Raw genomic sequence first — 25,421 nt, forward strand, 5'->3', positions numbered from 1 at the left:
GCACATTGCAAGGCATTCCAGATATGCTCAGTAATCTTTATGTCTGGGGAGTATGGTGGCCGGTGGAAGTGTTTAAACTCAGAAGAGTGTTCCTGGAGCCACTCTGTAGCAATTCTGGACGTGTGGGGTGTCGCACTGTTCTGCTGAAATTGCTCAAGTCCGTCGGAATGCACAATGGACACGAATTGATGCAGACGATCAGACAATATATTTACGTACATGTCACCTGTCAGAGTCGTATCAACACGTATCCGGGGTCCCACATCACTCCAACTGCACACGCCCCATACCATTACAGAGCCTCCATCAGATGAACGGACCCCTGCCGACATGCAGTGCCCATGGATTCATGAGGTTGTCTCCATACCCGTACACGTCCATCCGTTTGATACAACTTGAAACGAGACTCGTCCGACCAGGAAACACGTTTCCAGTCACCAATAGTCCAATGTCTGTGTTGACGGGTCCAGGGGAGGCGTAAAGCTTTGTGTCGTGCAGTCATGAACGGCACACGAGTGGGCCTTCGGCTCCGAAAGCCCATTTCGATTATGTTTCGTTGAACGGTTCGCACGCTAACACTCGCTGATGGCCCAGCACTGAAATCTGCAAGAGTTTGAGGAAGGGTTGCACTTCTGTCACGTTGAACGATTCTCTTTGGTCGTCGTTGGTCTCGTTCTTGCAGTATCTTTTTTCGGCCACAGCGATGTTGGAGATCTGATGCTTTACCGGATTCTTGATATTCACAGAACACTTGTGAAATGGTCTGACGGGAATCTCCTCACTCCATTACTATCTCTGAGATGCTGTGTCCCACAGGTCGTACGCCGAATATAACACCACGTTCAAACTAACGTGAGCCTTGATAGCCTGCCATTGTAGTAGCAGTAATCGACCTAACACCTGCGCCACACTTGTTGCATTATATACGCGTTGCCGAACGCAGCGCCGTATTCTGCCTGTTTACGTATCTCTATTTGAATACGCATGTCTATACCACTTTCTCTGGCGCTTCAGTGTACATTCGTAAACGAACAACGCTTAGGCCATCATGAATTGTATCCGTCTGTAAGCTACGTTGGTTGTCATCATAAAAGAGCAGCGTCTTTCGCATGATGCCCATATTAACTGCAATCCCAACTGTGTTTAAACGACAAGACATTTCACTCCAGAAGTTTCATTCACGAAGTTAAACCCTGTGCCTTGAGAGGTCGACTGGCAGGTGTTTGCAGTGTCGTCGTGCCAATTGAACCCCAAACTTCTCACAGGTACACCTCCCACGTGCCTGAAACATATTTGTCTCATTACGTTACGTGGAAGAAAACCTCTTTACATTAGGGGTCAACCTTAGTGAAACTACCGCAAGGCGTTCAGGGTATAGATCCAGCGGACTGTTTGGACATTCTGGTTAACACTTTTTTTTGTAACCGTAAACCAGGAGGTGCATGATGGAGTTACTCGCTGGAAATTTGTGCGACGTGCTTGTATGTCCCTATACGTTACTGTACCTAGGAAATACCAATAATGTTTGGGTTGTCCATACATCATCACATTTATGGTATGGGTATCTGACGAATTAGGTTATCGGCCTGGCAATACAAAAATACATTTCCGAGGGTACTGTAAATACCACATGGTAACACGTGACACGGAAACGAAATCTTTACGACACCAGCTGTTTTTAAAAAGTTTCACACTAGCAGAAGAAGCTACTACAAATGCTGTAAGTTTGCAGCTATTTTCTGTAGTACTGTGTCACATGAGGGTAATTCTGCCTTTCTGGTTTGGTTGCATCGAGGCCTTATGTGATGGAGCTACAACTTTCTGGCTCATTTTACGTTGTTTATCCTGGTAGCTGGACAGAAACGAGAAAAAAATAACTTCACTTACCAGCTAAGCAGCTGATTAATGTTTCCCACGAGCAAAAATCTATCGTAATGAAGATGTAATTTGGAAGTAACGTCATTCTTTCTATGAAGAAGAGCGGCTGACATGTGACATGCTTATTTTACACACAAGCACATATAGTAATCATCCAGAGCCTGAATATGGCGACCGTAAGTCCGAAACCAGCTATTACCATGATATGTGATGTCTGAAATAAATAATGTACTAAGCATATCTCCATATAGTAAAGATGGTACAAAGAACCGAAATTTACAGGGAGATGGATAGAATCAGTATTTATAAAAATGTCGATAAACTCAAAAACCTTCACTGCTGTTCAATTGAGAACCATCTACTGGTGGAAAGGGGAAAATGTTCAGCCCTGTATTTATTAGTATCAGAAACAGTTCTAAAAATTATTCTCCTGAACGTTGTGTAGTGCTGAGTTCAAAGCCAACTTTACATTTTCAATGGTTTCACTAGATCGTTAAAGCAAACTTTGGAAACGTCCTTTGGAAAAGACGCAAGTTATTTTCTCTCCCATTCTGTCAAATTTCTGCTAGGGCTCCGTCACGGGAAATGAACTACGGTGCAGGAGACACAGGCTTGTGCAACATCATTAATAAAATCTTTGCGGCAGACATGACCGTCGTCAATACAAGTACATGCTAAAGACCTGATTTTGCAACTACCGAATGATTGTGTTTCCCATAGCGACAAGTTATCTTGTCTGAAAAGGGTCTTTGGGATTCGTGACCACGCTATCTCAACCGCAAAAAGAGATAATCAAGTTATCTTTTAGGAGTCAGCACTAGAAAACTTCGCTCGAATAAAAGATCGACTGCTGAGAATCCTGACAATATAGCAATGCCCGTTAATCGTGTCGTGTATGCGTCATGTCATTATCTGAAAGGGCCTACATCTTTGTCATTCTGTTGTGCATGAGTGAAGCTTCCAAGCTGGCCTGTGTGTTTGGATCTGTCAGCAGTTCCTGAGTGAAATTATATTGGGATTATTGGATTCCAAATTTTCTTTTGCTCCAAATGGGGTCATGTTGAGGCACATGGCATTATGTATCAGAAAATTATCAGTTCGAATACCAATCTTAATGTAATCTTTATTGTTGCCTGAGTTGCAAGTAATTTTATTTTATTTGTTTGTACATTTTGTCGATTTGAACTAAATAAATGCAATTTACATTGCACGAGGTGTGTTCCACCTAAATTTACTGAGGCGTCTGTAGTGGCGTAAAATACAGTGGTAACGAAGTATACTGGAGGTCAGATGGATGGGCTTAACAACTACTGGTGAGGTACTGGATCAAATCGCGGAGGAAAGACGGTCCAACTTGGCTAGAAGAAGGGACCAGTTGCTAGAACATATCCTGAGTATCAAGGCGTCGTGAATGTCATAAGAGGGAATAATGGAGGCTAAAAACATTGTACAGAGATACCAAAGCGTGACTACAGTTGGCATGTTCAAGTAGATGGTACGTAACAATAGTTATGCAGACATGAATACACTTTTACAGGATAGACTACTGTCAGAACTGCACCGACACATTCTTCTACATCCATGTCTATATTCTACGATTCATCGTACATTACGGAGGGTACTTTGTGTACCACTGTCGATCTCCTTTTCCTGTTCTAGTCGCGAATGGTTCGCGGCAAGAACGATACTGGTAAGCCTCCGTGTGAGCTCGAATATCTCTAATTTTCCGTTCATGGCCTTTTTTTCAAGATATACGTAGGTGAAAGCGAAACATTGACTTTTAGGAACGTACACTTTCAGATTTTGAACAGTAACCCACATAGTGATGCAGAAAGCCTCTCTTGCAGCGTCTGCCATTGGAGTGGGCTAAGGCAAAGGTCCCGAGTTCGAGTCTCGGTCCGGCACACACTTTTAATCTGCCAGGAAGTTTCATATCAGCGCACACTCCAATCTCATTCTGGGAACTCTCGCGTTTACTAAATGAACCTGTAACGAAACGTGCTGCCCTCCTTTGGACCTTCTCTACTTCCTGTATCAGTCCTATCTCTTATTCGAACCTTCTCTACTTCCTTTATCAGTACGCATCCCAGTCGCAATCTTCAAGTAGTGAGCGAACCAGGATTTTATACACTAACTCTTACGTGTGCAGATCATACTTTGTCGGTTCTTTCCAATGAATCTGCCTGGCATCTGACTTACCTGCGATTAGTTTTACGTGGTTATTCCACTTTAAATTGCTCTTCCGGCATTCCCTACAATTTCCTAACATTTCGACCTCCCTATTCAAAACAGCGTCGTCCCCGAAAAAGCCTCATGAAACATCCAAAGTTATCCATTAAGTCATTCATATATACGATGTGAAAGTATTCCTCCTGTAACACACCCCTTGCAGCACGCCCGATGTCACTTTCATGTTTGAATATTTCTGTCCTTTGAGAATAACAGTGCGTTCTTACTGAAGACGACAATGTGCCATTTTACTTTGAAGCTACAAACGCTGTGCAATGAAGTTCCAGGATTGGAACTGTTAGTAGCTTGTGTGTGCAACTGCGCGCTATAAAAATTAAAAATCTGCTTTTAATTGAAAATGCTTGTATATATCTCAATAAATTAATGTTAAACGGGTTTGAAAAAACAAACTGTACTTACCGCATTGTACAGTCATAACCCAATAACCTTCGGTTAATGTTCAATATTAGTGCGCAATATCGGGGCCGGATGTATTTTAACCACACTGTACACAGTAGCTTATTGGCCGTGAATTCTCAGCATTAATTATTATAATGTTTCTCAAGCTTTTCCTGACAGAAGTCAGCAGTTCGTGAACATACGAAAATGTTCATCTATTCCTGCGAGATAGCAGAAAACTACCTTTTAGTCTGAAAAAAATAATAAATAAACATCAGAAGTACTTACTTCAGACATGTGTGCAACTTCGTAGCTTTGGCGATAAGGTCCTCCCACAGTGGTGCTCCATTCTGAAAGAACAAATCATGTAAAGCAATTATTCAAATGTAATATTGTGATAAAATGTGTGTATAAGTTTTTACTTTTGCAGTGGTTGCCCCGCGATTCTCTCCCACATTAAGGATATCAAATGCAACCTAACGCCAATTTCCAAATCTGATTTACAGTATTGCAAGCATACAGTAACCTATTACAGATCAATATTCACAACGTCATAAGCCTAAAATGGAAACTAAAGAAATGACGTAAATCTGATAAACATTACAACAGGAATCGAGAATTGACTTTTAGTACAACACAATGTTTGAAATAATTTTGGGACACTACAATAGGTTGTTAAAATGAGTCTTCCAATAGACTCAACAGCGCCCTTTTATTCTCCTAATACAAGAGCCAGCATTACGTTTCCCGAGTACTATAGGACATTCGAGTCAAGAGCTGTCACACAAAATTAAACACTGTTAATAACTGAGAACAGTGGAGAGGGGATCGAGAAAGACTGTGTAAGGCACGCACAAGAGAAGTTAGTGCAACGGACTGAAGTGCGCGTGTAAAGGTTCTCCCAGAACAAGCATAGTTACACGGAGTACCACGTCGCGGCTAGTCCAACGGCTCTAAACCCCTTACTACTGTAGGCAACCTATCACACACAACCCGAAATTTCACACATCTATTTTTAGGCGCCACTGCTCCACTCTATAGTGAATATTTAGTAGCTTTCTGATTACAAACAGTGTTGCGACCCCCTCCTCAGAACATTTCTATTCATCCCGTCCATTTTTCTTACTTACGGAAAGGATCTATTTGATGGCCCTCAGTTTATTGCGTTATTTGTGAACCCAACCTGCGATAACGTTTTTCACCTCTGTGCGAATAGTCAATCGCAGTTACAATAATTGATAACGAACCAGCACAGATTCCTCTAGCTGCTGCTTAGTGACGTAAACACAGCAACTCAGTCTGCATTGGGGACGGTCCCGTTAAGAGCTTCGAGTTGCAGGAAATACTTCAGTATATCCGAAGATGAATCTTCTACGTCGTCGTTGCTAAGTCGACAATTGTACCCTGAAGGAGTCTCCCATATACAGGGTGATTCACGAAGATAAGCAAATATTTTAATACGTTACTTTACAAGTAAAACTAAAGAAAAAAGTTCATATAAACATAGGTCTGAAAATGTTTGGTTACGGAGTTGCAGCTAATAATAGATTTTGCCTGAAATTTAGCAACTTCGCTAATATAAAGCCAACGCAAAACTTCACGAGGTTAAAGTAAAGCACCATTTCCATTCATTTTGTTGTTATTGATCTGGTGAACCTAATAAAACATGTCACAGACGTGCATCTGCAGTAGTTTTCCAGAACATCCAAAGAAGCAAGGATGTAATTTCGTAAAATTTTTAATTTAGCAACTACTGGGCCAATTTCTTTTTTAAATTCCAGACGACTGCACAGTTTTTAACAGAAGTTTTAGAGACTTTAATTTTGGAAAAATGATGGTAATATCGTTAGCTGAAACTATGTGTCAAATAGTCTTTTATTAATACCACAGCACAAGTGAATTCATGTTAAACCGGAAAAAGCAAAGCTCAGTGTTAAGGAAGTTTTACAGTGTACACACAATTTCATAATACATTCACAATAAATGTTCAAAAATGTCTCCACCGAGTTCAATGCATTTAGCTGCACGTGCATGAACAGATTTTGTTGCTAGTTTCAGCTTCACAGGGTTGTTCTTAATTTCGTCTATTGTATTCATAACGAGAGCACGTAATGCCTCACGTGTATTGACTGTCCTCATAAACTATGTCTTTCATCCATCTGGGACAGGTTTTATTAGCTTCACCAGATCAATAACAAAAATGGAAATCGTGTTTTACTTTAACCTCTTAGAGTTTTGCGATGGCTTCATATTGGTGAGGTTGCTAAATTTCAGGCAAAAATCTTACTAGCCGTAACTCTGTAACTAAACATTTGCGGACCTATGTTTATATGAACTTGTCCTTTAGTTTTACTTGTAGGATACGTATTAAAATATTTGCATATCTTCGTGAATCACCCTGTAGAGTGACTGAAATGGACTGGTTGTGAACTTTTCAAAGGAACCGCAATAATATTTGTGTTTATGGATTCTGCAGAAAGCGAGGAAAGAGAGAGAGAGAGAGAGAGAGAGAGAGAGAGAGAGAGAGAGAAAAGGGGGGGGGCGCGGCACGTGCGGAATTAAGGGGCGAAATCAGCAAAATAGTTTACATATATACAGATATCAATTTACAAAGTAGCATCAAAACTTTGTATCTCTAAAGTGGCAAAGTAGTCTAGAAATAACGAACTTTCTGTAACCAGATACGTTTCCGTTGCTTGCCCACGTGCATGGGCTTGCGGTCTGACCGCAGAGAACATTCCAACCAGGAAATGCTGCACGCTAACGGGCATACAAAAAGAGGACGACCCTTTACCAAGATAAAATGTTAACAGACTGTCTTTCCGAAAGTAGACTGAAACGACTGATAGAAACAGTATTCTCTCATTTGCACCATCGTATACCGTATTTTACGAGCAATTAGACGCATTTTTTCATCAAAAAATTTCCTCCGTAATTCAGGTGCGTTTTATACTCTAATATAAAAAGTCCAGTGTTTGATTTAAAATTCCCGCCAGTGTTAAAAATGACCATTTATTGGATGCCGCGGAAAACTATCTGGCAACATTGGCAGCAGCAGTGCACCGATGTGACGAACATGAACTGCGGGGATTTACAATCTTGCTAACACAGTCTCCCTATCGCCCCAACATAACAAACCTAGACCACTGTCTAGCCTATGATGTGTAATTTGAGTCTACGGTGCCCGTGAACTTCAACTGAAAGTGATTTGTGTTATCGGTTAACTGCACAATATTTTTGTTAGTATCTCGTTTCGTACGGGAAAAATATAAAAGGTATCCATACGATGCGGGCTATAAACTGGAAGTAATAGCATAGGCAGACGAATAAGGAAACAGAAGTTGAGCGGCATTTCGGTCCCCCACCAACAGAAAAAAAAAAACATTCGCGATTGGTGTGCTGGTAAGGAATATAAAGAAAATGACTAGATGCGCAAATAGAGGACAGAATGTAAAATGCCCAAAACTAGAAGATGACATTGAAATCTATTTGTGGAAACAGTCAAAATGGCACTGGAATTTATGAAAAACATGACTCAAATACACAATCGAAAGCTAGCGCTACAGTGGAACCCAACAGACTTTAAAGGTGGAGTTAGTGGGTGATATATGTTTATGAAGCATCATGGACTTAAGCATGTACATCAAATCCAAAATATCTCAGAAAATTCCACAAGAATATGAAGAGAAAATAGGTCGTATCTTTCCATCGCTTTATTATTCAACATAGAAAGAAAACAAGAGTGGAACTGAGCCAAATAGAGAAACCCCTCTGGCGTCTTATGTACCGAGTAACATAACTGTTGTCATGAAAGGTGCTAAAACTGCAACTATAAAACCAAGTGGACAAGAAAAGAATGCACTATACTATTATCCTTTCATGGTGTGCTGATGGTACTAAACTCAGTCCGATGATCATTTTCAAGCCCAAAACAATGCCAAAATCTTCTGAAATACCGCAGGTGGTGTTGTTCACGTACATGACAAGGGTTGTTGGATGGACGAGGTTGGTATGAAACTATGGATGAACAGTGTGGAAGAGAAGGAAAGGTGCTTCACTGAAGAAGAGCTGTTGTGCCGGGTCAGTTTAGTCGTCAACTGAAAAATTCTGTTAAAGAGAAATTGAAACGGGGAAATACATTGATAGCTTGCTGTTATTCAGAGGACTTATTTCACAATTAATGTAGGCTAATTCTTACAAAGAAGAAAACAGCAACCAGCCACTACTAATACTACTATTTATTTAGGTAAATAGCGCCGTTACCGGTTTCGAACTGCCAAGTTCATCATCAGGCGGCTGTTCACATGATTTTCAAGAAACACTTTACATTATCGTCCGTTTTCAATTTTTATTATTCCACTGTGGCGAAGTATTTTTGGTGTGTTGTTGCCGTACCTGGCACACGGTGCTACATTCACAATCGCCGTTCAAAGTGGTGTCCGTCAACTTCCAAGTTAGGAGGACACCGTCTGATGAAGTCCACTCATACACCAGGCCGAAATGCCTCTTAGTTGTTTGGACACTCAGCGTGAATTCTTTGCAGGATATAATGTTCAGTCTTGACAGGTGTCTTATGCAAAACTTTTCACGTGATCCCACAAGAACTCATCAGGCGGGCGGAATCATGAAACAGGATCCTTCTACGATGAGCGGCTCTTCTCCGCCTTGCAGCGTTAGCAACTACATGGCACGTGATAAACCGATTTCTTATATCGTATAAACGGTTCTTTGGGTCTAGTTTCCCTTCTAAACTTTCGACTCAAGTCGTTGGCAGACCACGGTTCGCTGTCCCAAATTGGTACATTTGCCTATATCTATCAACTCTGAAACTTCAAATCACCACGGGACCCTATTTCAGCGAGTGGTCTCAGTTTAACGCATAGGCAAACTGTTGTCAGAACCGTATGTCTCAAACAACGTATTCTAAATTACCTCCAACGTGGGGAAAATATGAAAGGTCACTAACTTTTTATTTATATTCATCCTGATGAAAAGTAACATTAAGATCACAGTCAATCGGGGCATTTTCTGCTTACGACCTCCACTCTAAACTAGGACAGCCGGAAGCTGATTACGAGACTGCCACAGACTGTTTGAACCGACGCTCACATTTCACCAATTTTACAAAATAAAAATGTGTTCTGACACGCGCATTCGTTGGGATGACGGATCATCTGAATTTCTGACCGTGGCATGTTATCTATGGCTTTCAGACAGTCCGCCAATATGAAAACTATGTGAAATAATGTGATTTCTTGTTGCAGCGTTTCCCCGTCGAAAGGGGTTAAAAAACGATTGAGTGACAGTTGGACAATCTCTGAGTACTTTTGAAATGTAGGTATGCTGGGAGAAATAGCAGATGCAATGTAAGTTTTGCGAACAATCCGCAACCTGCGCATTGACTAACTCCACGAGTGATACGGTTCTCGATTGTAGATCACTCTCTTTACGCGTTGAATGGACTGTCTAGAGAGAAGGTTCCATCCCATGCTACCGAGGTTGCTTCCGTCTGCACCTACCCTACCGACACTTCAGTTTTCATTTTCTGTGAGCCGTGGTTCGCCTTCAAATGACGGCTCCAGCACATTACCTCCAACTGTATCATTCTAACCATAGAAGACAATGAATTTTAGGAGTATGGCGACAGACAAGAATGATCCGTCGGACGCCAAAGGGTTTGATGATAGAGCTCACTAGAAAGTTTGCAATCACAACAGTGGACTTCACCACTAGATATTACGGGATTATATGCCAGGACACACTGATCTACTTGGAAAATTAATACCTACCAAACAAAAAAACCAGGTCGAGACTGGAGGGATTAATATGTATAGGGAACTAAAGTTATTTGCCAGATAAGGACTGGAATACGTATTTACCGCATATCGTGAGAAATCGCCTTACTCCTTGAATAGCAGATAGCTTTTAGTGTAGCCCCGTATCACCGACTAAGTGTAATTTGACCAATAACAAAACCAGTTTCTTTGCCGTGAGTAGCATCGCCGCCACGTAAAATGGATCCCGGGTTCGAATCTGGTGATTGTTTAAAACGCACTGTTCCTATTCGTCTTATCTCACTGAAAGAATGAACAATGGCAGACATTATGTACGTATTACAAACTGAGCCACGGATGGCTATGCTGAAGCCGTTTCTACAATTGAGTTCTAGAGTCAAGCCCCCTTTTCTACCATGTGACCAGAGTATATTACCGCAAGTGTCTTCTACATCGTCTTATTTTCCGAATTTCGTTTAATAAGCTGACTTAACTTCAAACGCAAGGGCTAAACCGTACTTTTAAGCCTGGAAGGGGCTAGACAGAACTTTCACACAAAACGTATGAGCGTTTTCACCAACACGGTGTTTAAATAAATTTTTGGAATTAATACTACGGAAGATCAATAATAAGAATTTGCATATGTCACTTCATTTGGACAAACCTAACCAGCCTAAAAGACAATGGTAGATTAAAGGAAAAAACGGTGACACTTGAGTATTTATTTGTGTGTTCGACTCAAATGAAACCGGTTCCCGACGCGAGTTTGTAGTCGGTCGGCTGCGAATCACTTCCTGTAGAGTGACTCACCAGTAGATCGCTTGCAACGCGCAGCCAATCAGTTGCCAGTGACTGAGTCCGCGTTGCGTCGTGTCCTCTAACATAGCCCTGTATTGGTTTAATTTAAAATGAACAAGCTGGATGTGAATACAAAGTTTGTATCGGAACTGGAAAAACTTACCATTTTATACAACTACAAGCTTCCAGGCTACTACAGGAGTGATTTAACAGTGAAAGCGTTGAGTAAAGGGGGAAAAATTCAATGGAATTTATGTACTACACAGTACATTCATTGTTTAAGATTTCCCGTACGTCAATGGGAGCAAAACGGTTCAAACGGCTCTGAGCACTATGGGACTTAACTTCTGAGGTCATCAGTCCCCTAGAACTTGGAACTACTTAAACCTAACTAACCTAAGGACATCACACACATCCATGCCCGAGGCAGGATTCGAACCTGCGACCGTAGCGGTCGCGCGCTTCCAGACTGTAGCGCCTAGAACCGCTCGGCCACACCGGCCGGCCAATGGAAGCAAATATACAAAAAATTTAAATCACATCGGGAGTACTCTTGTGTGACTAGCAGCCTGTTAAGTACTGTAAAATTACAGTAAAGTGGAAACAAATAGTAAAAACGGCAGGAAAACGACAGAAAAGTCACGAATCTCAAGTACGCGTAAACGAAACTGCGTTTACTTATTTAAAGAGCACAAATCACTATCACTACATTTTGTATATGTAAATCTCATGAGAATTGAGTTTTTGAAAATAAGAGTATCTTGATGAGATGGAAGAAATCGACTGTGCCTAATCACTGTGGCACTGTTAAGTCTCTGTAGAAATCTGTGAGATTCAAATCTGTCTGTTACAACTCCTTGGCACCTACATGCAGCCTGCATTTTTTTTTTTTTTGACGCATAGATGAATCAATGATTTTCTTAGTTTTCTCACGCTGTCAAATAATACAGAACCATGTGTTCCTTCGAGCTCGAATCTGTACTCAACACGCAGAGTAACAATAGGATCCTCGGATGTGACAATACTCCTTATCTCCACGCTCGTACACAGCAATTTGCAGGTTCTCATTTCGGAGTTGCACCGTGAGCAGAATTGACTTGACAGCTTGTCAGCAACCAGTTGCCGACTTAAGATCGCCTGCCCGTTGTGTTCATCAGACGACACTTTTGTAACTGTCATCATGCCTTCACAGAAACCGTCAAAAATTGGTCTTTTCCGGCAGTGGTTTGGGGAAGACACCAGTTTCACAACAGAAGGCCGAGTAATTTTTGTCGAGCCAGTCAAAAACAAGAAGTACACACAAGTTATTTTTAACCGATTTATCTACTAATGTCTTGCTAGTCTTCTTTCTTCATTTTTCATATAAAATTAATTTACTGAGATACATATGCGATTCAATTTCACATTTTATATGACCACGTTCTTATTTGTTACCATCATTTTAGTTTTAGTCCACACGTATCATTAAAAAGTGAGTGTGTGTGTGTGTGTGTGTGTGTGTGTTTTCCACATTTCCTCGTAAACCACTTAACCGATATCAACCACACTTAGTACACAAATCCCTTACTGCCGGGCAATAGTCTAGGGTTAAAGAACCACGTATAACAGTTCCAGAGATACGACTTCATGAACACTGACATTCGTAGAAAACTGCAGCAGCATGCATGACGTTTAAATTTATTACTGCTTTGCAACTACCTCTATTCGCAACATATGCCGATGAATACATCACTTTACGGTACATAGTTCAAGATATACGACGTGATGGACACTGATGCGTGCAAAAGTGCCGAATCACACATTTACTATTTACTACTAGGGCACTCGTACAGTCGAGTCAACTTACGGGAATGTCTGACACCTGGCAACGCTTTTGACAGCTTTCAACTGCGAAGCGCAAACGCCTGTACGCGAAAATAGCCGACTGTTTCATAATTTAAAAGGTGTTTTCACGAATACACGGAAATGAATTTTTTTCGATATTACAATATAAATATAGTTCAAGTTTGTTTTAGTTTCTAACAGAAAATGGTTCAAATGGCTCTGAGCACTATGGGACTTAACTGCTGAGGTCATAAGCCCCTGGAACTTAGAACTACTTAAACCTAACTTACCTAAGAACATCACACACATTCATGCCCGAGGCAGGATTCGAACCTGCGACCGTAGCGGTCGTGCGGTTCCAGACTGTAGCGCCTAGAACCACTCTGCCACTGCTGCCGGCCGTTTCTAACAGAAAATTATCAAAATGAATAGCCGGAAAACGCCGGTTTGACAGCTAGCTTCAAATAGACTATGATTAAAAGACGTTTCCACCTACACGAAGACTCCGCAATTCATATGCGCGTCACTAGGATGAAGAATAAACAACGTATTCAACCATTAATTTCCTGTAAGTAGTGCAGTTGACAGTTTTAATCTTTACTGGTGTAAGTCTTCTATGTCGGCTAACGTGCCACGGAACCCCATTTTTAAGGGCTTCCCGTAAAGTACACCAGCCAAAGTATACGAGATGAGTCACACTGCGCGAATATGATTTGAGACAGGTGTATGAAGAGCCTACTGCTTATATTACAACAGACATTGGTGACCACTATATATGTGGCTTTCAGTCGACGAGACGAATAACGGTTGTGATAGTGAATTACATTCCACGGTATCATGAAAATCCGATTTACTACCTTGTAAGGAACTGGAGAAGAAGACTCAAAATACTGTAATCCACTCCGTCAATGTTTTTTTGCGCCTCCAACTGCCAGGAGAAGACAGATGGGAAATTTTCGCTGTCGGTGACAGACTGTTCTGTCCATGTTAAAAGTGAAAGCAACAGAAACAATTCTATCACTATATAATTCGTGGCACCTGCCTTGCCCATGGTCTACATCGTCTAACAAAGAAAGTCACAATTATCCTGGCTTTGGCAGTATCATGTCTTCTGTAAAGAATTTCTCCAAGCTGCAACTCGCATTCAGCCCTTTAAGGAAATCGCTCCACCCGTTCCCCTCCCACCTGAGACCATGTGTTAGTGTATCTGGCTCTTGCGAGCTTAATATTATGCAAAACACTACAGAAAGTCAAAAGAGGCAATCAACACTTTCGACTCTAGTGACTCAGCTTTTATTGAGAACGCCAAGACGGCCCTTAAGAATAACATGATTGTTGCATCCTTGGCACTTTTAAAATCTCACTAACATCTACCTGTTGGAGTTCAACGCCTAAGAGTCCGCGCCTCTATCACAAAGATCCTGTAGGTGTAATCTCCCGAGGTGCAAATGTATCTGGAGGAAATACCTGGTTCAGTGGCAACAGCATGCATCACTGAATTAAGAAATATTCTTCAGAGGTAATCCTGATATGAAGAAAGTGTCCGCCATTATTCAGGGGGAGGCATTCAGAGGAGGATTGCATTGTACTGGGTGACACGAACAATTGCGTCGATGTAATGTGCAACATTTAATTCTCTTGCTGCTTCAAAAAGTACTGAGACACAATAGAAAATGTTTCACTTTACGAAACTTACAAAGGTGGTTAATCGTGTATTGCAATACCAAAACGTAACATAAAATTTATTAATTGTAGCTTTACCCCATGGATTGTGATCATACATCGGTATACAACTGAAGTGTTTTTCTATGACACATGAAAAGAACATTTCAGTAAAACAGTTTTCATTAAAATAGTACAAAAAGAGAAAATTGTAGCACAGGTATATATATTTTGACGCATTTTTCCGAGTGCCGTTACAAGCCTAAATCGTTTGTTTAAACCTAGAGAGGGCATTTTATAAAATGCCTAAAATTCCGGGTCCAGTTTTCTTACGATATTTGCTGAGCACATCATTATATATCTACCCGATTTTTCCTTTCATAATGATCTGATTTTGCTTCTTCACAACACAACCTAAGCTATATATTTTTTCTTTTACTGTACTTATACTGTACATGTACATTTATACTATACTGTACTGAACGTTTTTATGGCAAAACCCTTACATACTAGTAATCTAAGGTATTTAGATATTCATATAACTGAAGGCATGCGTGGAAAAACAGGCTAATCCTCAAATGTAAAAGTTCAGGAATAAGAGTTGCCATCGAAGACACAGCTGTCTCACACTCTGGTTGTTTTAGACGAGGGGTAGTCAAACCATTTTTACCTATCGTCCACTTCTCTAGCAAAATTTTCTAACTACCCACTCTTTCCTCACAAGGGAAACACCCCATAGCACCTTCCTCAGATTTAGTGGTAAGATGGGCCAGTGGATAGCCAGTCAAAAACTGAACCCAGATGTACCATGAAAACAGAAAGGAAGTGTACTGGACTGTGAAAAACAAGAAGCAAAATAGGAACAGTGAACGGTTCACTCTCCAAGCGGGAGACACGTGTTAAAATTTCCCTCGTATCCCTCATTTTTCCCCCCTCAAAAAATTAACTGCCCATGCGGTCACTGACATATCTGTTCGCTAGATTCAAATGTGTGTCCATGCCTTATTGTAACGTTAGTTTTTACATTTGAGGGTTACCCAGTTTTTCCGTGCATTTGCACTGTCAGTTTCACATTCCAGTAGAAAATGGCTTCCAAATAAAAACATATCGACCGTAAGATAAAGTAAATTAGTTCTTAGTAAATGGAGCGGTTCTCAGAATCCCTCTCAGGAGACAAAGCCTGGAGTAGCAATGTCCGTGCGGGCGAGAGGGTTTGCGTTCGTGCTCCAGGGAAGCAGAGGGTCATACCGGCGGTAGCGTAGCTAGCGGCAGGGCCTCTACAGAGGAGCCAGACAAAGTGTTTCTCACAACGCCCTTCTTCCCTCTTATCCTACCCTGTTTCCCATCTCTTGTCTTCGGAGATAGGGAGTTGGTTAGCAATGGCATGCCATCCGCATAGCGGAGGGACAACTCCAAACGGAAACCCAGAATTGGCACTTCCATTAGCCGTAAGTACGGTCCAACCGGAAATTAGCGGCAATTGCCTGGAACCAACCTGACTCCGCACGTCGCGTATTTTCGCTCTTGTGGAACCAGTCAGCTAGGCCGAGAGAGTGGAACGAGTAGTGGGCAAGCTCGCCGCCATCTAAAATTTGCGCCCAGACGCAGTAGAGTCCACGGAGAGGACACTCCTTCCATGCGAAAACACTGAAAGCGGCAGTTACCGGTCATAAGCTCGCTTTAACGGACACCAGGGGTCGCTATTGACAGTGGGCGGGCCCATCGTAGGTCGACTGGCCAGTCACCACCCGCTTCAAGCTGGGCAGCCCCCAGTCAGTCACGTACTGGCCCGTCCTGGTGCCGATTGTTCCATTGCGTGTATGGAACACTAGCACTGCTAGAAGTCGTCACCATAATATCGACACCCGCTGCTACAAAATATATATATCCCTCAATTCAACAAAACTTTTTTTAAACGAAACCGCATGACTTCGTGCTTATGCCTACTCACCGCTTAAATGTTTTAGTTTCGGCCACAAAAAACGAGGCATACAAAGAATACAGGTGCAATACTACTGCCCATAGATTAGAGTTTCCTCTTTGCATGGAAGGAAAACTAAAAATGGCTAAGAATGTGCTCAACACTCGTCTAATGTAAATCATACTCTCCAGTTCGAAATGAAGAAAAGTTTCAACGACACGGTGTTTCCTATCAGCAGACGAATCGCCACCATCTAGAGTGTTTCCGGCACTGAGAACTTCCACACAAAACTCCAGCTGAATGGAGATCCCATGGCGAGATATTTAACAGTTTTTATTTCGGTTTAAGTACTGGACGAAGTCCATTCCGTATAGATACTGTGTCGTATTGAAACTGTTCTACGTCGTTAGTATCTACGCTTAATGCGGTATTTTAGTGCTTCGCTACGATCAGGCTTGTATATCTTCCTCCTGATAAATTAAGCACGTAAGATGACAGTCCCAATGCGTTACCCATAGACTGTAGCCTTACATTCTGCCCCCGTTTTTGTCGCAGTTTTTAGTATCAAACATCTTCTAACAATCAAACTATTTCTCTTCATGACACACAGTATGGTGATAAATCTGAACATTTCAAATTAACTTAGTTTGTTCCGTGCGTAAGGTTATATTTCCACCTACAGCCCCACAAGCTTCAGGGCCGCCAGAACCCTCAAAGCGAAGAGAACAAACTGACTGCACCTCATTCTGAAGCCATTCCCAGAATTTCTTGATAGGTAACAGTAGTTCAACAGTTATTCTTCTGGGCTGTCGATTTATCTAGTGGAAAAATGGTTTCAAATGGAGTACCGTGAGTGATTTTCAAAAAGCACAAGAGTATTTCTCACGGCACCAATACACGTGAGCCATGAAAGTAACACACCTGTTCTGTAGACTACTATTTGGCTCAATCGAGAACACAGATGTCAGCAAAGAAAATGTGTTAATGCGCCATATCACCCAACTGTTTCCGGCTGTAACTGGTGCCAGTTTCTACACTGTACAGCGTGAAACTTTACAATATTCGTGAGGTAACACTGCGCTACGCTGCGTCTCTACACAGAATCCCGTTGTTAGCTGAAAATACACTACCGATGGAAGTATCCGAGGACACTTCATAGACCGAGCTCCAATGCCATACCGCTGGACTAGCACCTATTGTCATTTTAACGCCTGAAATCTTACCATTCTGATCGATATTAGCATGTTGGGAGTGCGTTACTAAGCTGCTTAGTCTGCTTAACTACCAATTTGTCAACTCTGATCGAGACCTCGCAACACGAGCCAGTTGGTTAAAGATGCCAGTTTAATCGCTTCTGCGGCAGTTACCGGTCATGACGGTGTTTATAAACATATCTGTAACGGTCCCAGGCGAACACACGAGTTGAGGAGCAACCTTTAGCTGCGATATTAGTAAATTGTAACTATGTTAGATTCTTGCAGGCTAAGATTCCGCTGTCTCGCATTCTGGTTGTTTTACAACATGGGTTGTTAAACCTTTTTTACCTATCGTCCACTTCTCTATCTGTCAGCAGCAAAATTTTCTAACTTCCCACTTCTTCCTCGCAAGGGAAGCTCCCCATCGCCCCCCCCCCCCCCCCTCAGATTTAGTGGTAAGATGGCCCTGTGAATAGTCCGTCAAAAACTGAACACAGATCAAGCATGGAAACATAAACAAGGTGTAATAAAGTGGGAAAAAAGAAGCAAAATAGAAACAGTGAAAGGTTCAAGGTGTGCCACATCGAGGAAAGCTGAATAGCCACGGCGTCGTTGTGAAGGGTCACGGTGTTGGACTGCGCTGTATCTCACTTTTTTTCTTTCACATAATTATGAACTGTCCATCCGGTCACTGACACGTGTGTCTTCGCTATATTCAAATTTGTGTCTGTTTGCAAGACCAAGATGTAAGGATGGGACCTCCAGGCGTGAGTACCTCTTATTTGTTCTACACAAGTGCCACATGTTATGACTCTTGCGTCCCGTTTTTGGGAATTTGTTTCGAAATCCTTTGTTGCAACACAGTTCACACATTTTTTCATTTCTGTGAGAGGTCTATGCAGCGTCTCCCCTGCTCTCTCATTTACTTGTGACGGTAATGTATTCTTACCACATGGCTCATATTCTATAATCAATGTATAGTACGATAATTGCCAAGACAACAACAGGAGAACAGACATTTCAACGAACGGACGGAAAGTTCATAATTTTGTGAATATTTATAACATGTATGTGGCACGAGGGAGTTTCTAACAAGGATTTCCCGCTTGGGGGTCCAACACCGCGACCACACAACTACGGCATGGCTGTCCAACTTTGCCCAATGTTGAACATCGTGGGCTTGGAGCGTTCAAAGTTTCTATTTTGCTTCTTTTTTCACAGTTCGGTACACCTCCCCATTTTCAGGCTTGATCTGTCGAGCTATCCACAGCGCCATTATACTACTAAGTGGGGGCGGGGGAAGGCGCCTTGTCAGTAATGGTGATTTATAAAGCAGAGAAGTAACTTTACAAAATTTATAAGGCAGAGTTAAGGCAACAAAGCGTGTAACAATAATTACTTACTACGTAGTTAAAATTTTATGAAAACCTTATTAAAATGTTTTTGAAGCCCTTGCCGCGTCTACCGTCCGCCATGAAAACAGGGACGCCCGTAGTGGACGGTAGGGACATGGCTGACCACGTTTTTAGACTGACATCTGTTCTAGCACTAGGCGATATCATAGTATTGCGGAGAATCACTTACCGTCCTTCAGATAAACATGTGGATTGCATAAACGTTCTATTTATCACGAATTAAATTGAATTCTGTAGTGCTACAGTTTTAGCAGCACGTGCAAAGGGCAGAGACTGGCCGCATGTTTCCCCGCTGTTAAGACGGCAACGACAAAGAGACGAAACTTTTAATCTCCACCGATGACCGATTGTCTCCATGCAGAATAGTAATCCAGAACTTTCAAAAACGAGAAACACGAGATGTGATTTCTCCAATACGGGTAGAAAAAATGCACTTTGGTTCTGATTTTACTCTGAGGTGTAGGTGGCAGGAAGAGCTAGCCCCTAAATCAAAAGAAGGCTAAAGCATGCTCCCTCCAGCGCATAGCAAAGCCCCAACAGAGTCGTGAGCAAACTTCAGACTAAGGACAGCTTGGCTCCAACCTCTCCGCTATTTACGCGAATTCAGATGCACATCCATCTAACTTTTCGCTTCACACAAAACTAAACTGGATATAATGGAAACATCCTCTCAAACTTATGCCAGTATTCGCATTTATTCGCTAATACCAGAGTGCATCGACTCTCAATGTATGTCCTTCCTGGACGGGAATGTACATACTGTAACGTACACGTGAAGGTCGTGACAAAGATAACGACACATGGGAGTCTGGGTCTGGCCATTATTCGTACACGGATAGCCGGAGCAGTTAAGGAGATTGCTCGCATAAGACGGGAAATCCGGTTTCGAGTCGTCCGCGTCCGGCACAAGTTTCCACTGTCTTCGTTCCAATATACAACCAAAGGTGGTTCATATTCACTGCTGTGAAATTATTTCCTGTGCACTATGCGAATTTCAATGCGAGCATCGTCAATGCATGTTCAAAAGTTTTCCTCGTGTGCTACTACGTAATTACCTCGTGAATTACGAAATCGCAGAAAATCTCTTAACTGTCTCGGAAAAAAACCTTGCAGCGTGAATAAATGCTTTCTGGAATTTAAAACTTCTAGCAGGGTGTTATCCCATTATTATTTTTATTTCGTTGTGTGTTTGGAGTGTTATTATTCTTTCGAAGAAGTGTCTCAATTTTAAGAGTGGAAATAAAACAGCAATTTTAAAAGCGCAAGCAAGAACTTCGGCTTCATGATAAGTCGCCAGTTCTCACACAGCCCGGCACCTTTCAATTACTTGCTTCAACTGGCGTAGGGAACAGTCGAAACGTCATAACATTCGGGCGAAGCAGCGCGTTAGTTATGTTACTCGAAACCAAGCATGGAGGTCCCCTCCATATTCTTTTCCGCCACTGCTCCTCGTCATAAGTTTAAGCAACGCCTGGTTCAATGCTTCTACCCATGGGGGATGCCAGAACCAATTCTCCCAGGGAGCACAGCTTGCTTTCAACGGAGTGGAATCAGGAAGCGGCCAATCAGGAAACACTTGTCACACGGCGGTCTCTCGTGTGGGTCGTGGCGAACAGCTGCTGTGGCCACTTGCCCGCCGTTCAGGGCTAGCAAGGCGCTATTAATCCGGCCGTTGACCGTCCCGCTTGGACACCCACGCTACAAGTTCAGTAGCAGCGGGTGCCAAAGCATACCGGTAGCAAGCGTACGGGACGTGACAGTTACGCCCCGTCCCCCACACCAGTGGAGACTTTAGTTGTCACAAAGTGAAATTCAATTTCTCTATCTACCTCACGCATCTTTATCGGTTTTCACCTTTATGACCGCCTCCCGGTTTTTTAAATACAATGAGCCCTGCGTGTTTCCTATGCTCCACTACGCTTTCGTGCACATCTCCACGTCACAAAAAAACAAAAGCGTGATTTTCAATGACACCCGCCCGTTAAGACAGTCTGCACCTTGATCTTCAGATGACTGTACGTAATTGGAACACTTCCTATTATGTTGGGTAACAAATGAATATGAGAAATTCCACAAATTTCGCTAAATTTTTAATGAATGTGGGTGTCAGCTTCAAACATTCTACATCGCAGTACTCCCCAACTGTGGTTGCATTCTGTGTCGTTGTCTCACAACCGTTAAAAGAAATCCTAGCCACGGAGCACCAGCCCGTCATTTCAAATATTCTAAATACCACAAGTTTCAGCATTTCACTCTGGTAATCTGTTCAGAACAGTCTTCGGTTGCCTAATCCGGATCTACTACGTTTCCGCTTAATTGGTCTTCCAAGTGAAGAATTGTACCACACAGTGTGGTACTCCACAGTGAGCCAACATCGCAACATAGTCTTACAACGATTTCTCTTCGCGTATGTTAAGTTTGCTCACATCTTTTTTTCCCCATCTTCTGCAGGCGCCGACAATCAAGAAAGTACATGGGCATCGAGTGGAATCTAAGCACCAAACTGCGGCATCCCACTCTGTTAAACCCCTCTCTTTTCCCCTGACTGGACACCGTGGACTAATGAGTTCAATATTCGGCTCTTGAAATCATGCACGCGTCTTAATGTGATCTCAATGAATCCCCAGCAAAATAAGCTAAGCTTTATTTCCCAACAGTAAACATGTCTTGTCGAGTTCCCGTGGGTCTAGAGAGACTCTCTCGAAGACATCTCAGGAGCATTGCAAAATTATAACACAGCCGTGTGCATTTAAGGCTCAAAGTTAGCAAACCTAATCCAAGAAACTGACAGGCCCAATCTCAAAAGCAAAATTAAGCTTTCTCTATCTTACAAATTAAACACAGGTGTCACGAAGGCTATTTCCACTTGTTTTCAACTGTGTCGTGAAGAACACTAAGAATTTAGAATGAAAAATCGAAAGGATCCAAAGTATTTCCACTCATGCTACAGTGAAAGAACAATGGTGTTGCAATGCATTGCCTATCATTTGCGGATGATCACGTCACACTATCTGAAAGGCTGACAGACCCTTTCAGCGAAAGTCAATTTTTTGGAAGAGAGCCAATATGGCAGGCTTAAGAATCCCTGCAGAGAAAGAAATTACAACACACGCAAAAAAGTGCAACAAAATATTTAAACAGACAGACATTGAGCAAACAAAAAAACGTAAAAGTTTCAAGAACGGGGAAGGAAATTGTACCTGCCCTTACAGAGCAACCATACCGGTATTTACCTGGAACGATTTGCAGAAAACCTAAATCAGGTTGGCCGAACGCGTATTTACTCTGTAATTCTCCGGAAAGCAAGTCCAATGTGCTAATCAAAACACTATATCCTCTCGTTATGGTTGGGGAAGACTAATGACGAAAACGTTGGAAACCTCTAATTCATAGTAAAGGATACACAAGATGGAAAAGGCGTGCGGTAAAACTAAAAATATCTCGACCAAATGCGCAATCTAAAAGCTCAAAGCACAACAGTCGCAAAACCAGAAGGCCAGTATTTTGGTGAATGTCTAGAATTACATTATAAACTTATGTACGAGAAAGAAAGTGTACGAAAAAATATCAAGTCCTTAGAAAAAATGCAACATTTTGTAAATTAAGAAGTGACGAATAAATTTATCAGAATATAAAAACATATCACAAACAATATGGAAGAGGAGATCCTTTTTGGACATATTTACAGAATGGACGACAGTAGATACACCAAGTAGATCTTCACACATCTTAGCTCAAAGAAATTAACAGTCCTCTAGATCCAAGAAGCTGGTGAAGACTTGGAAAGGAATAACGTAAAAAGTATTGGAGAGTGATTTCTTGCGGAAAACTTAAAATGAAATGGTTCCATTAAGAACTTAAATTGGGATGTGGCCTCCAGAAAGCTTAAGCGTAGGCAGAGGTAGACACCAGTCCATAATTCATAAGTTGCACCGTGAATGGGAAGTTTTATGGCCATGATGTTTGACGGAGAATGCTAGCCTCACACGTTACTGGGTTTTATACGCCCAACAGAGAAGGGCGCAGACCGTTTTCCGGCCGGACAAGTTCAGAATACATAATAAATGTGGAGGCGGAAGGGCATAATCGTGTGCTGATTTAAAGTGGAAGGGTGTGTGTACTGAATGAATCTTTAGTTTTGGAATTAGACTAGACCTGTTGGTAAACACACGCCTTGGAGGCTAACCTTCAATGATGCCTTATTGCCGTATTAAAATGACAAGTCGAATATCAAGCCAAAACGGTCTGTAGTAAATAAAAATAGAAACTCATTCCACGAAATGGAAAAAAATACCACTTCACTCAAGGAAGAGCACCTGTATAGCATTTATAAAGGGCGTTAAGACGGTGCATTTGGTCGGTTCTATGCCAATTTTCCACTGAGATTAAGAATCTAACTCTGCAACCATACCAACAGTCTTTCCCACTTTTTCTCTTACCCGTGAAGTACGCTTATAGTATCCTTGTTTCCAATTAAGGGCTCGATCTTAGAATGGAGTTACTCTATCCGAAGTTTCGAAACTCAAATGGGTTCCAACTTTTCATGTACCCATTTCGTGTACATCTCAAATACGCAGCCTTGACTTTGAAAGGGCACAGACTTTTTCCTTCCTCATCTGAGCTTGACCTTTGTCTCCAATGACTCCGTTGTCGACGGGACAAACATTGATATCCTCATGAACAACGCTGTTTTCCATTTCTCTCTTCGGCTTTTGCTGCTCTACAAAGAATAATTCGAGAACTATAACATTTCAAAGTTTGTTCTGTATTAACATGGTTGCTCGAATAGGTTCGATAGCAAGTGACGCAGGAGTGTACTGACAAGTGTACTTGGGAGGCAAGCAGAATCATCTACAGGCAGACTTGCCTTTTACTTGCTGCGACGAAATCTTTTTCGCATCACAGAGTAAATTCTGCAGGAAAAAATATTGGAACAAGCGCAACACTACCTCGGCAACCAATTGCATACACAAAAATCAAATTGTCTATTTGATGCTTTGCAACACAGTTCGGTGTAATCAGAATGGCTGCACCCTTGGCTCTACATTTATTGCAATGAGAATGCCTTGAGTTCACAATACTACAATGAATAGCAAGTCGTATATCTAATCTAAGGAAAATCAAGGACCCTGCACAGCGAAATCTCATTGGAAGTGATTGATCTGGGAAAATTGCAAATCTGTAAAAGTCAGGCTCATTGCTGATCAAAACTTTCAAGCCTGAAATAAGTCAAACAGATTGTTTCTACGCTGCATGTCTAAGCAGACAGCCAAACCGTATCAAAAATATAGCAACTGGACAAGTTTTTACACACACACACACACACACACACACTTAATGCGACCTCCGCTTCTCCGTCAACTTAAAATTCAAAATGAATTCTCATTTCGCAATATTTTAATATGCATCCAGAAGCGCGTACCAAATGCAGGCAATATAGTTCAGTAGTTTACACAGTTGCACATGTAGAGACTAGTAATTAAAAAATAAGTAGTTGTAAAATTTGAATGCATTATTTCGAAAGGTAGAAAGTAGCGCAGGAGTGTGCACCGATAATCACTTGCCGCGCGTCAGGTATTTTTGGTATGTTATTCCTTTTAAGAAGACGCCCCTTACATGAATGCCTTTTAAACACGGGCAGCCGTGGCAACTTAGTTCAACAATTTGCGATTTTAAAATATACATACAACGCAACATCACATCCACCCATAAGTGTGGGCCTGTTACATATTCGGCAACAAATCCAGCAGTTCTGACTGACCACGTATTCGACGTAAACAGTGTTCTAACATACAGATTAAGTCCACAGCACTGATTCGTAAGCACTGCAGTTCAGTTTAATAAATGCCATTTCCACTGAAGGAGTGGGTGGCTGTAAACAAATTCACAAACTGGACCAAAACAGACGTAAGGGCCTGCTTGAGCACTCCGGCAGAGCTTTGAAATTCATCCACGAATTTGTATCCTTCAAAGATGCGATCGATAAATCTTAACGCCACGCCATTAACAAACAAAGCTCAGAGTACTCAATGTGCAAGTCTGCTGCGCATTGTAGCGAACATACTTTCCAACAATCTAAGTGAATTCCTAGGCTGCAAACTATCATAGTAACAAGCATAAAAAAGATTTACCGTTTAACGCAATAACAGCCATTACTAAGTTCAATTTAATGAGCGCAGCAACTTCACTGAAGTAATTCTAAATCCCAAATACGTTCCTCTGACAACTGACATCTAGGTTTTCAACATCTGAAGAGAAAACACACACACACACACACACACACACAACACACACACACACACACACACAGAGTATCTATGCCCAC

At 41.8% G+C, this 25,421-nt stretch overlaps 1 protein-coding gene across 5 annotated transcripts in view; it reads right to left on the reverse strand.

Annotated features, from left to right (window-relative positions):
- The window catches only part of LOC124615452 (protein MTSS 2), a 332,845-nt gene that overhangs the window by 306,810 nt on the left and 614 nt on the right, over positions 1-25,421 (reverse strand). For all 5 annotated transcript variants that reach the window (XM_047143352.1, XM_047143353.1, XM_047143349.1 and 2 more), the window contains exon 2: positions 4,795-4,856. In XM_047143352.1, the coding sequence (XP_046999308.1) occupies positions 4,795-4,856 (62 nt within the window). The remainder of the gene's footprint in view (positions 1-4,794; positions 4,857-25,421) is intronic.

Source organism: Schistocerca americana, chromosome 5 (assembly GCF_021461395.2).
Source record: "Schistocerca americana isolate TAMUIC-IGC-003095 chromosome 5, iqSchAmer2.1, whole genome shotgun sequence".
In the NCBI taxonomy this organism is placed as follows: Eukaryota; Metazoa; Arthropoda; class Insecta; order Orthoptera; family Acrididae; genus Schistocerca; species Schistocerca americana.